The sequence below is a fragment of the Zeus faber genome (assembly GCF_960531495.2).
Source record: "Zeus faber genome assembly, chromosome: 8".
Classification (NCBI taxonomy): domain Eukaryota; kingdom Metazoa; phylum Chordata; class Actinopteri; order Zeiformes; family Zeidae; genus Zeus; species Zeus faber.
This window is the reverse complement of record NC_137195.1, coordinates 22220835-22240478: the sequence shown is the minus strand read 5'-3', so window position 1 is coordinate 22240478 and position 19644 is coordinate 22220835. Positions and strand designations below refer to the sequence as shown.

General features: G+C 43.2%; 2 protein-coding genes across 2 annotated transcripts in view; both read left to right on the top strand.

Annotated features, from left to right (window-relative positions):
• Window positions 1-485: 485 nt before the first annotated feature.
• On the top strand, window positions 486-15669 carry rnf144b (ring finger protein 144B). The gene is made up of 8 exons (XM_080006050.1): window positions 486-734; window positions 4174-4465; window positions 5314-5418; window positions 6902-6962; window positions 8212-8425; window positions 9155-9296; window positions 9814-9903; window positions 14747-15669. The coding sequence occupies exons 2-8, from the start codon at window positions 4283-4285 to the stop codon at window positions 14912-14914; spliced, it is 963 nt and encodes a 320-aa protein (XP_079862176.1). The 5' UTR covers window positions 486-734; window positions 4174-4282; the 3' UTR covers window positions 14915-15669.
• A 673-nt stretch (window positions 15670-16342) lies between these two features.
• Window positions 16343-19644, top strand: part of LOC307234317 (xylose isomerase-like) — a 4430-nt gene continuing 1128 nt past the window's right edge. The window contains exons 1-11 of the mRNA XM_080005985.1: window positions 16343-16443; window positions 16931-17007; window positions 17259-17331; window positions 17569-17681; window positions 17762-17787; window positions 17987-18124; window positions 18550-18659; window positions 18769-18864; window positions 19014-19097; window positions 19198-19324; window positions 19435-19540. Coding sequence (XP_079862111.1) covers window positions 16416-16443; window positions 16931-17007; window positions 17259-17331; window positions 17569-17681; window positions 17762-17787; window positions 17987-18124; window positions 18550-18659; window positions 18769-18864; window positions 19014-19097; window positions 19198-19324; window positions 19435-19540 — 978 coding nt within the window. The 5' untranslated portion in view covers window positions 16343-16415. The remainder of the gene's footprint in view (window positions 16444-16930; window positions 17008-17258; window positions 17332-17568; window positions 17682-17761; window positions 17788-17986; window positions 18125-18549; window positions 18660-18768; window positions 18865-19013; window positions 19098-19197; window positions 19325-19434; window positions 19541-19644) is intronic.

Genomic DNA, 19644 nt, shown 5'->3' with positions numbered 1-19644 from the left:
CACTGTGCTTCACATAGTTACAGACAGTCTTCAACATATTTCAAAAATTAATCAGAAATAATTATTAAAGATATAGGCCTGCACTTCTTTAAGCCATCATATCTTCTCTATGGAACAGTATTATTTTCATGTTGACAGCAGCGCACAAATGAGAGGAAGTAAACCCAGGGACCCAAACAACAATAATGAAACAAAAATATTGATTGTTTAACAAGTGAGGTCTTTTTTTTCCATTGACTTCCATTGAGGGTTTTATTTTTTTTATTTTTATTATTATTATTATTATTATTATTATTATTATTATTATTATTATTATTATATATATATATTTTTTTTTAGAAGCCACCTAGCGGTCACTTCCGCATTGGCATGTGGTTTCCGCTCGGCACCACCAGGGGGCAGTGCGCGGCGCCGCGCAAGCCAGGCAAGTGCGCGCAGGGGCAGCTGCTTCCTGGGCAGAGAGCGCCGCTGGTGGATGGCGATCCCACGCTGACGCCCGCCACGCACTCCCACGCTGACGCCCGCCACGCACTCCCACGCTGACGCCCGCCACGCACTCCCACGCTGACGCCCGCCACGCACTCCCACGGCGGAGCCCGGCTCGTCGCGGCCCGTCTGCGCGTGGACTCCGCGGCGCGTCGGTACCACCGGGTCCGGTCCTGACCCACCAGATGTGCATGTGTCACGGTGCGCGCACTGCGGCTGCGGACCGGGACACGCACTTTACCACCCAGGTACGTTTCGATCTCCCCCGGGCGTCTTGTTGATTTATTTGTTTGTTTGTTTGTTTGTTTGTTTTTTTTTTAACATTTAAATAGGTGCTAAATGCAGACTGTGCCTTGTGAGATATTTAAGGTACGCGGTTGTTTCACCAACAAACGGGTCGATATGCAGTACGTGTCAGGTTTCATTTAGTGTGGGCAGCATCATTTCAAATACAATTACATTTTATTTATAGATAATATAAACATTATTTATAGATGTTTACAAATGTATAAATAACTATAAACAAGATTGCCCCTAAGTACTTTTTAAAAGGCAGGAATAAAAACAAGACAAATTATTAATAGAAAAAAATCTCTCTCTCTTTCTCTCTATCTATCTATCTATCTATCTATCTATATAATATTTAAAATAAAAAACATGGGGCAGGAATAAAAATAAACCAGAAACAATTATTAAATGTACATATGTTAAAAACAGAACATGTACAAAGTACCCATGGCTTTATAAAATACTTTAATACTAGAATGGTGGGTTTTGCTCACGTCATTACTCACATAAGCAAGACAATAGAAATGTGAAACAGTCTCAATAACAAAAGTTATGTTACGTTACCTTTTGGGATTTTCACAGCATTGTATGTCACTTCATCTCTATGATCATTAAGTTCCGATAAACAACATTAGTTTCGCTTTATATACACACACACACGCGCGCGCACACACAGACACACACACACACACACACACACACAGACACACAAACAGACACACACAGACACACACACACAGATTCAAGCACAGACAGACAGGTCTACCAGGTCCAGGGTCTTATTAAATACATTTGAGAGCAACAGAGAGTAGAAATGGAGATAGTGTCAGAAAGGGAAACAGAAAGAGAGAGAGAGCGAGAGAGAGAGACATACTTCCTTCTCCCAACACTAATGGCATCTGTCCAGCAGCAGCTTTGGCTTTCCATCCGTGCAGTGCAGTTGACAGTGAGGCTTTGACCCGGTGGCTGGAATGCATCGAGACCTTGATCCACAGGGAATGCCGCTGACCGAATGAAACCAAACAACAAAGTTTAATAACTGTGTGTTAGTGACTCACGGACAGCATTCTAACTTTTCACTTTTAATCTGGAATGTTCTCAGTCTGCGGCGATCACGAGCTGAGGTGACCGCACTCACCCATAAAAAACAAGATGTAAAAATCCACTTAATGATCTCGTGTATGGTGAATTTTCTGTGGCCGGGCTACATTGTAGTAAACTGATTATGAGGGTGTAGAATTGTAAGTTTTTACTGTTTCTTATGAAGTATAATGCCTCATACGTAAGATGGGTCGAAAGGAAAGGCTGAGGTTGTGGAAAGAAGTCTACTCCACTGGGGGAAACAAAATGACTCACGGGACCCACTTTGAAACAAAGTTGAACAAAACTATGTTTCTCAAATTAGAAATGCCGGTGTCAATTGTAAGATACAAAAGATAGGTTGTATGAATTGAGACATTATTTTAAGATGAGCCAATGAGTCCAATCCAATGGTCTTTGTCAATGTCTGCTTCATATCAGCTGGAGGATGAACTGTGCCCTATGACGCGGCAAAAGTAACATGGTGTTCACAGTCTGACGGGTCTGATGCTGTGCTTTGCACGAGTGCCCACCCGGGATCAATGCTTCATAATTGAAGAGCGCTCACTGTAAATATAGGACGAGCGGTGGCGGCGATATCGACAGATCCCCGCGTAAAGTTGCCTGCGTGCTCTAACGACCGGCGGTAATGGAGACCATGGCGTGGGCGACCGTCCGGGCAGCTCGCGTGGCGGGGAAGCATTTCCTGTGCGGCCCTGTTTCATAGCAAACCCACCGTTTCCTACAATCCTTTCCAAATCCTATATCACAGACTTATTATTGTTTCTTGCGCGTCGAGAGATCGGAGAGAAGCAAAGAGGAAATGAAGTTAGTTGGATTTTTATCATTGGCGTTGTCAGGAACAAGCTTAGGGGAGGCGTGAGCTATTAAGTGAAATAGATCACAGCCAACTAACCACTTGATCTTGCTGCAGTGGATGGCAATTTTTTTCTTTTCCTCTTTGTGGCTTTAAAAAGTTTGGGTCTTTCACATGAAGAGGAACTATAAATATTTTCACAGTCACAAAATCCTGCGATCGCATCGAACGTGGTCGTGTTTGGGGAAAGTTGCTCTCATCAGAGGCTGTTTTGCAGGTATCTGGAGAGGCTTCTGTCGGAACTAGGGATTTGTTGAATGGGCGTATTCCACAAGGCTGACTCCAGGTGGTGGGACCGCTGGAGACCGGGCAACGTAGAGAGGTCTCTAGGTCCTGCTTCACCCTCTCCGACTGGCCATTGGTCTGGGGTTGAAGGCCGGAGGATAAACTGGCGGGTGAGCCCGGGTGTTTACACAAGGCTGTCCAGAATTGACATTGCTGATATTGTGTCCGAGGGGGGCCACGGATGGAGAAGACATGAGTTGCGCCGTCTCCTCGGCCGATGGCACCTCGGGGTGGGGAACAAAATGGGTAGATTTAGAGACTCCGGCCAAAAGGATGTGTTAACATCAGAAGGGGGCCGTCCCCATAACAAAGTCTACAGAGATGTGGGACAAGGGTCAGGGTGGTACAGGCGAAGGTTGTAGGAGACCAGACAGGGCTTGATGGGGGGACTTATTCTGGGCATAGGTAGGGCAGGCAGAGGCAACAGAACAAGTGTCCTGTTCTCCTTAGTGGTCCATGATGGAGAGCAGGACAGGATGTTAACCCCAGGATGGGTGGCAGCTGAGCTACGAGGAGTGACCCCATTGAAGGGCGCGGAGAAGCGGATAGTGTCGGGGTAGGAAGAGACACTTAGTGGGAACACCAGCAGGGCGAGGCTGAAGGTGTTGAGCATCCCGGGCAGTCTTTTCGAGTCACTGGGTTGTGCCTCTTGGTCCAGGACTAGCCTAAAACAATGGGAACCTGAGGGGAATCTAGCAGATGCAATTGTCCCGGTTGATGTTGCTCAGCTGCTGCTCGTGTTGCCTGTTGGCGGCCACTTGTCTGGAGAGTGCATTACCGAGGGGGTCGGCGTCGACTGGGTTCCAAAACTGGTCGCTTATAAACACAAACACCAATGCTGATAAACTGAACCGGTGACACCAGGCTAACACGCAGGACTGATCATACAACCTCACAGAAAACTCCCCTGGGAAGCTTTTGTTGGGCGTCCCAGGGGTCCTTAACCTCTGGGATTCCAGGGGTGCTTAAGGAGAGGCAGATCTGGAGCAGCCAGGGAAAGCTGGGACAGTTACCAAAGAAGTATACAAGCCTCTAAGCAAAGGAACAGTAGCAGTCCTATTATTACATTACTACGATGTCTTTTGGAACAAGTTGTGTTTGTTGATCGCAGAGGGGTCGGGGGACTTTCGACTGAATCTTTCTACCGAACCTTTCAGGAACATGGCCGTGGCTGCCCGTCCTCATCAACGGAGCGGATAAGAGCAGCAGCAGCAGCAGCCGCGTCCACCACTGGGCTGCATTGACACAAACATCCCCGCCGGCGCCATGGCTACAGGGAGTCCCACCGCGGGCCGGCAACCCGGAGACGCCGCGCGGGGGACGCCTGCGTCTTCCGTGCCCCCTCCGGAGGGCCCCGATGTCTTGGTCTTCTGCAAGCTGTGCCTTAGTGAGAACCCTCCCGAGGCCTCCAGCAAACTGCACGCCTGCAGCTGTGTCTTCTGCACGTCGGTAGGTAGACCTCCTATCCTCCCATACTGGAATCATGGGTTGCGTTAAGGGAAATAGGGGATTCGGGCGAAGTCGCCGCATACCTCACGCTCTCTGACACGGCCCTTATTTATATGCCCAAAATATTTATTGGCTGTCACTGTGGACAACATTGTGAAAGTCCAAACAAGAATTCAACAAGAAAAACCAAAACAAACATCTGCTCTTTTTTTTCACTGCTGCCTTGGAGAAAAAGGGTATATCACAAGCGGGAAAGAGATAGTTTTCTATCGGAATGTGTAGCTGCGAGATTGTTACAAGTGTTCTTCTCCACCACAGTTGTCTATTGTCAAGAGCAAGGTCATACACACACACACACACACACACACACACACACACACACACACACACTATGCACAGACCCAGCAAAATCGTGAAACCTGCTTATCAGCTGCTATTTCCATTGTGTATCAACTCAACATGCTGCTTCCCTGCTTGTCCAAAGGAAGAGATGGACAGCCATATCTGCTTGGATACCGTTTAGCTTTTTGGATAGGGAGGACTGCTGTCTGACTGATGTGTCTTCCTTGGGAGCTGAGGCCATTTCTCAACCATAACAAAAACAAGAGATTTACTTTTTCATTTCTCCTTCCAGTAAACATTTGCAGAGTTAAATAGTGTTTGTTTTAAGTTCCTCGGGATTGCATGTGCTTTTGCAATGTTTACCTAGTTCGGCTCATGACCACATTCTTCTTCCGAGGCATGACATTGAACGTTTCATAGCCGCGGGACGCAAGGCAAACGGCTTCACAAATATGGTCACAATGCCTTAAATGATACGCACCTCAGAATAATGCCTGTCTTCCCAGTGTCTGCAGCAGTATGTGAAGCTGGCAATCAGGGAGGGCGGAGGTGCACCCATCACCTGTCCGGACATGGCCTGTCAGAAGGCTGGAGCGCTGCTGGACTCTGAGGTAAAACCCAAAACTACTGTACATCGGCCAACAGTGGACGACACACACACACACACACACACACACACACACACACACACACACACACACACACACACACACCCAACTAAAACAAAACAAAGAGGAGAGTACAGAATAACATAAACCAATACCATTTCAAATGTTGATTCCCATGACTGATAACTGTTCATGACACAACTTCACTGAATGCTTTCCTACTGAGAAACTTACCACTCTGCTGCAGCTTCTCACTGTGCTTAAATGCAGTCCAATGGGGCAAATGTTTTCAGTCTAAGCGTCTCCTTTTTGAAAACAGGAAATTCACAATTCGACTTTTTTCCAGTTGGGTGAATCGGCCCTCATGGCTAAATCTGTGCTCGCGTAAGAGACTAGAAACAGGAAGTTGTCCCGCTTAATTTTTTCCCCGGCAAGTGTAACGGCAACCTATGGTAGCCACTGTTACGCCGTGGTTGTGCTGCGACAACTGCAAAAAAAAATGTTTTAAATGAAATGTGATATTACTGCTAATAAAAACATAGAAAAAAAATACTATCGTGCAACTTTCCCATTAAACATTTGCCCCAATGGACTGCATTTAATCATGAGAAGTTGCAACAGAGTGGTGCTTTTCTCAACAGTAAAGCTTTCAGAACAGTTATAAACAACGGAAAACCGACTTTTTAATAAGGCCTGGGTTGAAAAACAGCAAACCTATCCCTGAAGTGTGAATAATAGAGTTGTGTGCTTGCAGCCCAAAGGAAATTCCTCAGGAAATTCTAAGGTTTTTCCTGCTCTCGTGGACGTAGAGAAATGTGTCATGTTAGAATTCCCCAGATACAAATGTTTTGAAAGTGAACAAATGGAGCCTGGATACTGTGGAAATATATCTTAAAAAGAAAAAAAAAAAATAATCAAAATATCATATTAAGCCCCTGACTTACAAATCAACGTAAAAGCCTTCTGTTTATCATAGGAACCAATGGTCTCGTGACGGCGCATCCGATCGTTTCCCCATGGCCTTCCAGCCGACCGAGGGTTCTCTTCCTCCGACCCCGTCCTCCATATCTGACAGTGTTGAATCGCTCCAAATATTTTCCTTCGCAGGAGACATGCAGCTTTCACACATATCTAACAAACAACCTAGTGTAGTCTGTCCCGCCTTCGTGAGCTCTTAGCGCAGAGCGTTCTGGGGAGGACTTGGCCGGGATGTCAAGTCAAACATTAACTAATGTTGGTTTTTAGCGAAAGAGCTTTCGAGTATTTTCCAGCCAGGACAGTTTCTCTTCCACTTCAGGAACCCACAACTCACTCGCCTCCCTATTTAATGCATCACCGTCGGCTATGGACAACAAAATGGAATTGTTATTGCGGGTGCTTTGCAGTTTTGGCACGTTCTCCGTAAAGAAAGGAGTTGACCCTTGATTCGGGGGAGTCCTCTCCATCACCCTCTGTGATTCCGCCCCATGATTTCCTGTGATTCCAGGTCGCTCGCCTGGCCCCGGCAGAGCAAGTGGAGCTGTACCAGCGTCTGAGGTTCGAGAGAGGTGAGCGGGGTTGATCCGGGTGTGTTGCGTGGGAGGTCGCTGGGCATCAAATGCTTAGAGAAACCACCCTGTCGGGGCTTGAACCCGGAGCTGGCTCTGGGTAGGGGTGACGGTCACGGAGGCTTCCAGACCCTCCACCAAGGAGGAGGTTGGTGTCGCTCAACCTATCTGCGCAAGTTTGACTCCTTGTTTGCGTAAAGGGTTCGGCAGTGACTCACAAAGTGACTATTTAATACACAACACGAACACAGTTTAGAGTGTGTGTGTGTGTGTGTGTGTCACCGGATGGTTACACTCCACCCGTCCAAATCATTTTGTAAGGGCGTTTGCACTTTAATTTTGTTGAACACACAGGGGGCACAGGGGACACAGGGGGCACAGGGTGCAGAATAAGTCAAGTTCAACTACCCTCGTGTTGACATGTGTAAATTGCAATCTGGGTCCATTTGACTTGTGGCTATTTTGGTCTTTTCCTGGACGGAGCAACAATGCACTGTAAAGGCAGAAATAGTTATTGTTCTCTCCGGCCATAAATCATGAGACCTATGATATCGGAAGCAGAAAGAAGTGCAAAGTACAAGCTTTCGTTTACCTTTTCTTTTTTTCCCTGCCCCTGTTGTTATGTTACGAAATACTGTAGGTCAAGAGCTACTAGTGGTGACAGCGACGATATGAAAAATGACCACGTCTTTGTTTTGCATGGGGAACAGTAATAAGAGAAAACATTTATGATTGTACAATTCAACATATTAAGCACTTCAGTTCCTGAAGCGCATGTGAGTGTATTTTACAATGTGAATTGTACATATAGAAGTTTATTGTTTATTGCTATTTTATACGTGTATGGTATATTGCCAAACTCTTGTAGTTCATTGTCTCTTTTAGGTTTCTTTTTATTGTTACATTTTAGGTAAATCTTATTGTTAATGGGAAATATTTTGGGTTACTGTATATTGCCATGTTTATTGTTTTTTTATTTTATTGTTCATATTTTTTGTTCAACTTTATTGTATATTCCAATTTCTTCCTGTTTATTGTTTAAGGTTATGTTTATTTTTATTGTTTATTTTTCATGTTAATTATTATTTTCTTATATATTGCCAAATTTGTCTCTTTCTTAGTTGGGTTTTTGTAATTTTTGTACAAACAAACTGAGCACAATTGCAACATTCAGACTTTCCGATTTTAAGCCGAGCAATAGATAAAAAAAAGTAATAAAATATTTCCCTCAAAAACTCTTCACCCTTAGGAGTGCAGCTGGACCCCAGCAGGGCCTGGTGCCCGGCGGTGCAGTGCCAGGCGGTGTGCAGCGTGCGGCCCAGCAGCGAGGGAGCGCCCGCCGCCATGCCCTGCCACGCCTGCCACGCCGTCTTCTGCTCGGGCTGCAGGCGACCCTGGCAGGATGGGCACGCCTGCCCCGAGCGCCAGCCCATGGTGGCCTCCCCCGCCTCCCCCGACGGCAGGTCCGTCTATTGCTGTGTTGCGTTGATAATGTGCCCACAAATGCAGATTTAGCTCATCAAATGAGTATGCCATGCCGACTGAGAGCCTTGTTTTTATATTGTATATTGATATTGCATTTTCAGCAATGATAAAAAAAGTATATTATATAATACAATATATAATTCAATACAGTATATACAGTATATTCAGTGCCGTGAAAAAAGTATTTTTCCTCCTTTTCCCCTTCCCCATAATTTGGTAATCAGGAAGGGAGCAAATACTTTTTTACAACACTGTATGTATAAAAATACATCTGGATATAAAAATACCTCTAGTCCCAATGTGGTCTTATTTCATGTCATAATTTTATGTTTTGAAAATGTTACTTTTCTTTTGGTGTTCACGACTTTGCTGAAATCACTGCATAAGTAGAGCATTTTACATCCTTTTTTATAAAAGGAGAACTCTTTCTTGGCCGGAATTTTACTGAATTCTATATTTTATCAGCCAGACGATATATTGAATATATATATTTTATGTTCTGTAGATTTGGGGTTAGGGTTAGGTGTAGTTACTGGCAGGCAGCCAAGGTAAAGGGAGGTAAAAAAAAAATTTTTTTAAATACACCTCAATGGCTAGGAACGATGTAGTGGTTTTAATGTTATGCCTTATGTGTTTTGTGATATGGTTTGAATTAATTGGCGTACAGTAAATGTTCCCAAACCGCCTGGATCTGTCTGGGTCCACAGGGAGGGTTCCGGTGATACCGACTCGCCCATAAAGCAGTGCCCAATGTGTGGCATCTACATCGAGAGGAACCAGGGCTGTGCTCAGATGCTCTGCAAGAGCTGCAAACACACCTTCTGCTGGTACTGCTTGCACAACCTGGATGTAAGTCGACCTCCCCGCCACATCCTCACACACGCTGCTCTCATATGTCTGATTTATTTAGGAAAGAAGCACAAACTGGGCTACACCGATTCAATAATGGGATTTTTCTGAACCCTCGATTTCTAGCCCTTGGTTGTCATAGCCTGAATATCTCATTCTGAACATTGTTTTTTCATTTTATTATCATTGTTTATTTCTATTGTTTTAAGTTTGGTTTATCGTTAATTGTTATCTTTTCTTTCTTGTAGTTATTTTTAAGGTTTGTTGTATGTTGGCAATTTTTATCTTGCTTATTGTGTATTTATTTTGGTTTATTTATTGCTTTTTGTTAAAGTTTATGTTTATATTAATTGTTTATATGTTATAGGTCATAGGTTATTTTATATTGTAAATTTGTATTGTTTATTTGATTTAATCCATCCATCATTACCATAATGACTATCCATCCATCCATCCATCCATCCATCCATCCATCCATCCATCCAATCATCCGACCATGTTGGCGTTTTGATTGCAGGGCGACATCTTCCTGCGGCACTACGATAAGGGACCGTGCAGAAACAAGCTGGGCCACTCCAGGGCTTCTGTGATGTGGAACCGGACGCAGGTGAGCTCATTCTAGACAATTCTTCAAGGTCTAAATTGATGAGTTTTGGGTAATTTAAAATTTTATTGGGTAATAAAAAAAAATGCCTTCTATCAATACAGAGCACTTTGAGTTGCATGTTGTGTATTAAAGGTTCTATATAATCAAAAGTTATTATTTATTTATTTGTTTGTTTGTTTGTTTGTTCGTTCGTTCGTTCGTTTGTTTATTTATTTATTTTATTGGTTGGATTATTCAAGAATACTACAGTAGAATATTTATTTGGAAAAAAGTAAAATAAATCAATCACTGAACTCACTGTGAAGAATAGGAAGTTAGAAAATTTGAAAATAATGCTCAATGCAAGCAAGCAATATTCATGTAAAACAATATCAGTACAAAAGTGCTCAGTGCAATGTGAAAAACGTTTTGTGACCTCCTCTTCTTTAGAAAACCGCGGTAGGGCTCTGACGGTATGAGTTTTTTCTTACCACGGTGAAACCGTCGGTAAACCCGCAGGATTGGGGTTTACCGACAGGGGGCAGCACCTTTTGTTTATTTATTCATATTTGTCAGTCAGTGTCTATTACAGTAACAGGATAAAACAGATATAAGCTTGCATATATGCACAGGGATAACATTTCAATGAGGAATTATAAATCATTTGTATTGTAAATATATCTTTATATGTGTGAATTGTTCGCATACGGACACACCACATACGGCTCTGTGTGTCCCGATCATGGAGAGTCGCACCCCGTTCCTCCATCCTCGCCGAATAGTCGAATATTTGCATATATTAAACAGCCAAATCCGATTAGACAGAAAAAAAATCTTACGGGTACAGCCCTAGAAATACGAAATAATAATTTGAGACACACAAAACATTCCCCCATATGTCTGATGAACTGTCCCTCCCCTCGTGTAGAAGCTGAAGGGATGAGCTGAGCAACTGAAAAGCTTTTTTTTCTCCTTGAACATAGGATGGAAGACAGTCAATGATGATAAAAAAAAACAATGATAATTGTGTTAACATTTCATATCACACACCATATGCACTCCAATAACTTTCACCAGCAAAATAAATAAATAAATAAAAATATATAATTTTTTTTATTTAAAAGAAAAAAAAAATGTTTTACCGTCACAGCAGCAAATAAAATAAAAAAGTGTGTGTATGTATGTGTATATATATGTATATGTGTGTGTGTGTGTATGTATGTACTGTATGTATGTATGTATGTATGTATATGTGTGTGTGTGTGTGTGTGTATATATATATATATACACACATATGTATGTATGTATGTATATGTATATGTGTGTGTGTATGTATATGTATATGTGTGTGTGTATGTATATATATATATATATGTATATGTGTATATCTTTTTTTTGCAATTGTGACGGTAATGAGCTCATTTTTGTTTTGCAATGTTTGCACTCTTCTGAGAAACGTTTTGTTCCATCGAGGTCAACGAGGTCCCTTGTTACGCAGTAATCTGAACTAATCCCACTAAATCTTAAATGCCTGCTTTGTCATAATGCCAGCCATCTGACAAAATAATTTATAATGTTTGGTTTTCCATTTCGTCTTTGCTCCTTTGTCCTTGACGGCACTTTTTATGACCGCTGCCAGAATCGACGAGACAAACAACATACAAAATACACTCAGAATATACAAGCAGAAATGTAGGAGTTTTGTAATCTGCCTTTCACAAATTGCCATTCCTAGAGATCCTGTACAACGTTTGAAATGTACTTTTTAAATCGTGGGGTGGGGATTAAAAGATTATATGGAAGCAAAAATGTTATGTTTTAAAATATAAAATAACAATAATGAGTCCGTAGTCTCTAGTACGTAATCAGTATTACTGATTAGAGTACAACGTTTTATAGATCTATTCATACATACATTTGCATATAATTCATTATTTTCAGCTTCTACATAATTTATTTGACCCCACAGCTGTGGGGCTTTATAATCCTGCTGGTCATACAAACAAACTATAATAATAATGATAATAATAACAATGAAAATAATAAATATAGCTGCAGGCAGCAATTGCAAGGGGTTCAGGTTAGTGGCGTTAGTCATGAATTACAGTTTTCAGAGTTCCCGTAAAACTTGGCATCACTTCATATCGAGCCGAATTACAGCTTTCTGAGTTCCCATGGAACGCAGCGTCAGTTCAAACAAATCTTCCGAGTTCCCATGGAACGCAGCATCGGCTCCTGCTATCTCTCATCACGACCCACCGCAGATCCTCTTCAAAGCAACCCATACACACCAATGGAGTCTAGAGCGCAAAATGTCTGGATTCCCCCCCGAATGTGATGACGCTTCATTTGTGTCTGTGTGCCAGACACTTTCAGCCAGAAAAACGCCAAGGAGAAAATAAATAACTGCACAGGGTCCAGTTCAGTCGCCGCAATTGTACCGATTACTCAAATTACAGTTACAGCAGATTCACAATGGTGGAATAAAGATGACGACACATGTCAAATTACTGTTTTATTGAAAAGTTGGCCAAAACATTTAAACAAAACAAAATATCCCAATGTTTAGAAAGATCCCCTGACATGTAATCTCTTTAGTACAAAAACAAGGCCATCTTTTAGAAAGGTAAATAAATCACTTATTTAAGGTAAATAAATCACCTTTTACCAAAATGTAATCGAGGTCATTTGTTGTCCATGTGTAAACATTGTGGATGTTGCTCTTAAGTACTGCTGTCAAACTGACAGCTGCACACTGCTTGTTTCTGGAGCCTCCAAACTGTGCATCACCCTGATTAAATTAATCTGCATTAACCTTTGTCACAGATGTTGTTGCAACCCCTTTTCGATTATTTTTTTTCTCAGTCGTTATTTCAGCAATTTTTTCAAGCGTTGTTTCAGAGCTTTCTTCAACGTTTTCTGAGTTTTGCTTAGTCTTTTTCTTAAAAAGTCACTTCACTGCTTCTTTATTGTCCTCGACTTTCTGCTTCTCTTGGGCATCTGGAACACAAAAAGACACAAACAATGCAATTATTTCACAACACACACACAATAAATACATGTAACTTTCACTATGTTATTTATTTTAGTTATTGTGATAACTAACTTCAATTCAGGAAGACAAATCACCAAATTAAATGTCTGTAATGGAATATACCCTGAGGTTACAATGACACAAAACACATCTGGTTTTGACTGTGAAGTATAATGTTTATATTAGTTCTGGCGCAGATCCTGCACGAAGCAACAAATACACACAAATGGAGTCTAGACCGCAGCACACCACGCACCCATGCGAAAGCCCCCCCAGAGCCACACCCTCTGCATATGTAACAAATTCGATGATGTCACATGGTGCCCCGCTCCACCAACCCCCGGTCCCTTTGTTCGGCCACTTCCGGTATACCATTCCATTTTATAATCATAATAATAATGATGATAATAATGATAATAATAGTGCTGCCTCTATCATCAATTAAATATAACCATGTTTTTTTTTCGTAAAAGACAAAATGACAATGGACAAAGTGTACATAGAGGGTAAAAAGGATAGAAGTTGAAGTGATACCAGGGGAAGAGAAAGCCAGGTGTATTGGACTATATACATACACACATATACACATACAGACAGATAAGTCACAACATTACAACCACCACTAATGTTGTGTAGCTCCCCCTCTTGCCACCATAACAGCTCTGACCCGTCGAGGCCTGGACTCCACAAGACCCCTGAAGGTGTCCTGTGGTATTTGGCACCAAGACGTTATCAGCAGATCCTTTAAGTCCTGTAAGTTGTGAGGTGGGAACTCCATGGATCGGGCTTGTTGTTCCAGCACATCCCACAGATGCTGGATCGGATCGGACCCTAACCCCGGCCATCCACATGATGTAGACGAAAACGTGATTCATCAGACCGGGCCACCTTCTTCCATTGCTCCATGGTCCAGTTCTGACGCTCATGTGCCCATTGTAGATACTTTCGGCGGTAGACAGGGGTCAGCATGGACACTCTGACCGGTCTGCAGCCACGCAGCCCCATACGCAGCAAACTGTGATGCACTGAGTGTCTTGACACCTTTCTATCATAGCAGCATTAACTTTTTCAGCAATTTGTGCTACAGTAGCTCTTCTGTGCGCTAGTACCAGACGGGCTAGCCTTCGCTCCCCACGCGCATCAATGAGCCTTGGGCGTCCATGACCCAGTCACCAGTTCACCAGTTGTCCTTCCTTGGACCACTTTTGGTAGGTACTAACCACTGCATACCTGGAACACATTACAAGACCTACCGTTTTGGAGATGCTCTGACCCAGTGGTCAAGCCATCACAGTTTGGCCCTTGTCAAAGTTAATATATCCCACCCTGAGTGAGATGAGCAGTGTTATTCACTTCATCTGTCAATGGTTTTAGTGTGTGTGTGTGTGTGTGTGTGTGTGTGTGTGTGTGTGTGTGTGCGTGTGCGTGCGCGTGCGCGCTGTATGTATATATATATTTGGGTCATCTCCCAAATAGGAGCCCTTCTGTGTGGAGTTTGCATGTTCTCCCTGTGCTCACATGGGGTTTCCTCCACCTACCATCAGTAAGGACCCCCACCAAAAAACATGCAAACATCATCGTCTGACCAGCGATGGACACTTGTTACCTGGTCCCCGGGCGCGTCGACTAATGCTGCCCACTGCTCCTGGCTGCCCCCCCGGAGGAAGGACAAGCTAGGATGGGTCAAATGCAGAGGCCTCATTTCACCTGCTACCATCCAAAGCATGTGTGCGTGTATGCATGTGTTGTAGTGTGGTGTGTTGCGTGACAATTAAAGATTCTTCTGCTATATATGTATATATTTATTTATTTATTTTCTTTCTTCTCCAGGTGGTGGGCATCCTGGTGGGCGTCAGCGTCATCGTGCTGGTGACATCCCCGCTGCTCCTGCTGGCGTCACCCTGCATCCTCTGCTGCGTCTGCAGGCCCTGCCGGGGCGCCAAGAAGAAGAAGAAGAAGAGGAGGAAGGACCTGGGCCAGCCGGACGCTGCACCTTAAAACACAGTCTCTTCTCTTATTAGAAGTTGGTTTTCTATTGGTGTACTCTGTTTGAAAGGGCTCAATTGAAGAGACGTTCTCCAGTTCCCAAGACCCATGACCCAAAAGCAAAAGGCACATTTTCTTCCCCAGTGTGTACGATGTGACGCTAAAGCTAATTCCATGTTGTTTCTCCAGAACAGGCACTTTGAAACAATGTGGGGAGACAGAACAGGCAGAATAACCAACATGGGAGTCGAAAAGTTTGTCCTGACGTCCTGTTCTGAGGTCCCTCACACCTCCAGTCTCAGAATATCATATGTATGAGAAGTCGGGCAAGGAAGTCCCCATCCCGTCCATCTCCTCTGAACCTCGCAGTCCACCCTCATGTGCCAAAACATCATGATGCCCAAACCAGTCGTATTAGGTGCACAAGTGCCTCTCTCTGCAGTGCCTGGTATTTGGTGGTCTTTGATTTGCCTTCCATTCTTATCGTATCTTATGCAAAATTAGAGCATTGTCGTTTGTGGAAATGGAACGAACAATCGTTATGATAAATTGGGATACGACGAAACCTTCTTTCGTAATGCGAGAAGACACCGTGGAATCTGAACTGTGGAATGGCTATAGGGCTTCAGTGAGATGTCTCCTGCTGTGAATCGTTGACGTCGCCACCTGCCGTGTTCCAGACCAAAGGATTAAAGTGAACCATTACGATGTGTGTAAATATGTATTTATGGATTATGTGTGTACGGTGTCCTGTTATCCTTTCTACTTTTCGGTTGATGTTTATGCATCAGATATTTTATAAGGCCCCATTGTAATTGAAATTAAACATATTAAACATGCGTTGGCTGGTTGTGTGTTTTCGTCCTGAAATGATCAGAAGAAGGCATACTTTGGGGGAAATAATTTGATCGTCTTAGTGTGAAGCCAAAGTATACTCCAATGTTGGGGAAAAAAAAATAAAGTAAGCAGTTTTGAATGGAATTCAGGGTTTTGTAACGTAATCCACCCAACACCAACGATTTTAGGGATTATCACTTTAAAATGAATGGCTCATTTCTCACCAATCATGGCCAGCAAACAAAAGAATAAAAACTTATGAAAGATAGATAGAGAGATACTTTATTCATTCCTGGAGGGCGATTGTGGTGTTGCAGTAGCTCATGCCAAAACAATAGAAAATAATAAAGTAATAGGAACGACAATAAGAATAGTAAAACATAATAAAAAAAAATTACCTAACAATAAAGCTCTGTATCGACAATTCAATATAGAAAATAGGACATGGAAGGAATAAGTGGATTAGCTAAGAAATTGTGTTTCTCTCCCTATTCGCACGGTGGACAATTGATAAAAGAGTATGCCGAATAAATAAACACCTCCAGAGGCAGACAGGGCGATGTTTGGTGAAGGTGCGCAGCGACGCCCAGTGGTGACAGAGGGGATTGCACTTTGGAGTTCGGACAAAGTAGTTGCGCCGCTGCGGAAAGTCCAGGAGGAGTCCAGATCCTCGGTAATGGCGTCGGGAACGGAATTCTTTGCGGGTAATTACTTTGATCCGGCGCGCTATCAACACCGAGGCCCGCTTAAACACCCGCTGCGGCGCGTCGTTGTCGATGATAAGCTTGCGCTTGCTGCGTGTTTTGCGAAGCGCAGCCCGCTCCGAAGCACGGCGCTGCAAAAGTCACTGTCTTCACACTCGGGAGGATCAGATATCATGCATCTATTTTAAGTGGATTATGATGACGTCTGGACCCACTCCCGCTTGCGTCAAATGTGATTCTCTGTGATAGTCTATCAGTGGTAGTAAGTGCCCCCCTCCCCAGCAAAAGTATCAATAGTTCAACTTGTTCAACCTGAAAAATGTACAATAATGTTTGCTTTGAATCCTGGTTTGGCTGCTATCGCCCTATCTATAGCATAGACAGGTGTGTGATCTCAGAGTGGGGTCCCAAAAACAAAATCTTATCAAGTGGATGGTCTTGGATGTGGAAAGAGTGTTGATAGTCACTTTGCTGGCTTCTCATGCAGGTATTTCTAAAATCCCTTACTCTCCCAGTGCTGCAGCACGAGATGTCATGTGCTTTAAGCAGTATAATGCGGAGGAGGTAGGTGTGGCAAGACACACACACACACACACACACACACACACACACACACACACACACACACACACACACACACACACAGGAAACATCCGAATGTCAAGGTTCAAAGAATTGTGGGGGCGCAATTGCACTTACCATCACCAGGTGAAACTCAGGGAACTCTAGGCGTTAACCTGGTGTAGGGTGATTCAGGAGGAGTCTGAAAGTCCCAAAAATTTTCTTGGCTCATTTTTTTTCCCTCTTGTTTTTAGGTGCTGATGGGTCGGAAGATGGAGGACTGGTTGAGGTTCTCAGTCTGTTACTGGCATTCCTTCTGTGGAACCGGTACACACACACACACACACACACACACACACACACACACACACACACACACACACACACACACACACACACACACACACACACACTGTATTATTTATTATTTGTTAGACTCTGTGGCCTTAATACTCTAATTGAACTTTAAATGAATCTTGATCTTCTCCCAGGCCAACAGTAACAATGCCTATTACAGGCGTCATGTCTAGAGTTGGCGTGGTTTTTGCCTTTTTTTATTTTTAGGTGCCGACCCTTTTGGTTTCCCGACGCTCCAGAGACCCTGGAATGAGGGAACCCCCATGGAGTCTGCGAGGATGCGACTCCACGCTGCATTTGAGTTCTTCACCAAGCTGGGGGTGAGTGAAGCAGCTTAGTTTGAAAGGGTTTCTCGCAATGAACTCCCGTTTATAAATATATCGTCTGCTTGTTTCTACAGGTCAAGTATTACACATTCCATGACAGGTAACTGAAAATATAGTTTTTTTTTTTCTTCAAGATTGACCATTGAGTGATCACAGGGCCAACAGGGCCAACCCCAGTATCTGAGCGAGGTTCTGGAAGGACAGATTAAATGAAAGAACTATTGCCTGGATAAATTTGACGGCAACCTAGCAAGGCTGTATATTTTGAGACCATTGAAGACATGTCTGGTGATTGGTAGGGACATGGCTCCGGAGGGCTCCACCCTGCAGGAGTCCAACAGGAACCTGGAGGAGCTCACAGACCTGGCTCTCCAGCTGCAGAGCCAGACTGGAGTCAAGGTGCTGTGGGTCACCTGCAACCTGTTTGCTCATCCAAGGTCAGTGATTGTTGTTTTTTATTTTAAAAAGTTTAATGTTAAGAGACTTGTAGAGCCCAGCATGTGGAACCACGGTTTGTCCCAGCAAGGCCAGAGATTTTTTTTTTCTAGTTGAAACAGAACATGTTCAGGAACCACTGCTGTAAAGACGATTGCAACTTATAATAAAAAAGCAAAGTTACATTTATTTTCTAATTTTTTAATTAATTAAAATGACTTAAAATGTCATTACCCTTCAAAATACACTCCTCTACTGCCCTCTTGTGGCCCTTGTGTGGTATTTGAATGAATAGAATACAATAGATTTCTTTATTATCCACCAAGGTGGAAAATAGTTTTTTAGTATTAGTGTATTCCAAGTATTTAAGCATCATTTTCAGTGCCAACAGTATATATACATTCTGGATCTCAAATGAATTTGACAGGTACATGAATGGTGCAGCCACCAACCCTGACTGCCACGTTCTGGCCTATGCCGGGGCTCAGGTCAAGAAAGGACTGGATGTGGCCAAGAAACTTGGTGCAGAGAATTTTGGTATGAAACCACAGCAATTATGTCCACATGGTTCCACATATATTGTGTGTGTGTGTGTGTGTGTGTTTGTTTTTTATTTTTTATTAATGAGGTATTTCTATTTTCTTAGTATTTTGGGGAGGCAGGGAGGGCTTCCATTCCACACTCAACACTGACGTTGCTGCTGAACTGAAGCATATGGCCAACTTCTTCAAAATGGCTGTCAGTAAGTATGGAGACTAATCTGCAAAGTTATTTTTCAATATAGTTACTTTTGTGCCATTCAGTGATATTTAAACTGCCTCTTGTTTTCTTTTTTTTTAATTATTATTATTATTATTATTATTATTTTATTATTATTTTTTTTTTAACCAGAGTATAAAGAAAAGATAGGGTTGAAGTGCCAGTTCCTAATTGAACCCAAGCCTAAGGAACCTTGCAGGCATCAGTACGATTACGGTAAGACCCGTCATTTGAACTGACCCACTTAAGCCACACATGGTCAAAAGCTGTTATGAATCCACAACGTATACACATATCCACTACATATCCTTGTAAGATGCGATGAGCGTCATAGGGTTCCTGAAGCATTACGGCCTGGACCGTGACTTCAAGTTGAACATTGAGCCCAACCACACCACCTTGGCAGGGCATTCCTATGAACACGACATCGTCATGGCCTCCGCGTAAGACGGCTCTAACGCCACCTGGAATTTTATCAGTTGATATAATACAAAATGCCCTCCATGTTGTTGTTGATATTAAATCCGTTCCTCTTGATCTCCTTTGGGAACAGTTTCGGCATGTTGGGTTCAGTGGATTCTAACACGGGCTCTCCTGACCTGGGCTGGGACACGGACCAGTTCCCCATGGACACGAGGAACACCACGCTGGTGATGAAGGTGAGGAGGAGAAAACAAGCATGGTCAGGCATGGTTCGGACAAGGTCTCAATAAAGTCCAGACAAGGTCCAAATGGTCCAAACAATTATCTGGTAGCAGATCCT

What these genes read in the sequence shown, in the direction of transcription:
- rnf144b (XM_080006050.1), top strand. Translation starts at nt 4,283, where the DNA reads ATGGCTACAGGGAGTCCCACCGCGGGCCGGCAACCCGGAGACGCCGCG. An exon ending in GCTGTGTCTTCTGCACGTCG is followed by an intron (nt 4,466 to 5,313) that starts GTAGGTAGACCT and finishes CTGTCTTCCCAG; the next exon opens with TGTCTGCAGCAGTATGTGAA. An exon ending in TGATGTGGAACCGGACGCAG is followed by an intron (nt 9,904 to 14,746) that starts GTGAGCTCATTC and finishes TTTCTTCTCCAG; the next exon opens with GTGGTGGGCATCCTGGTGGG.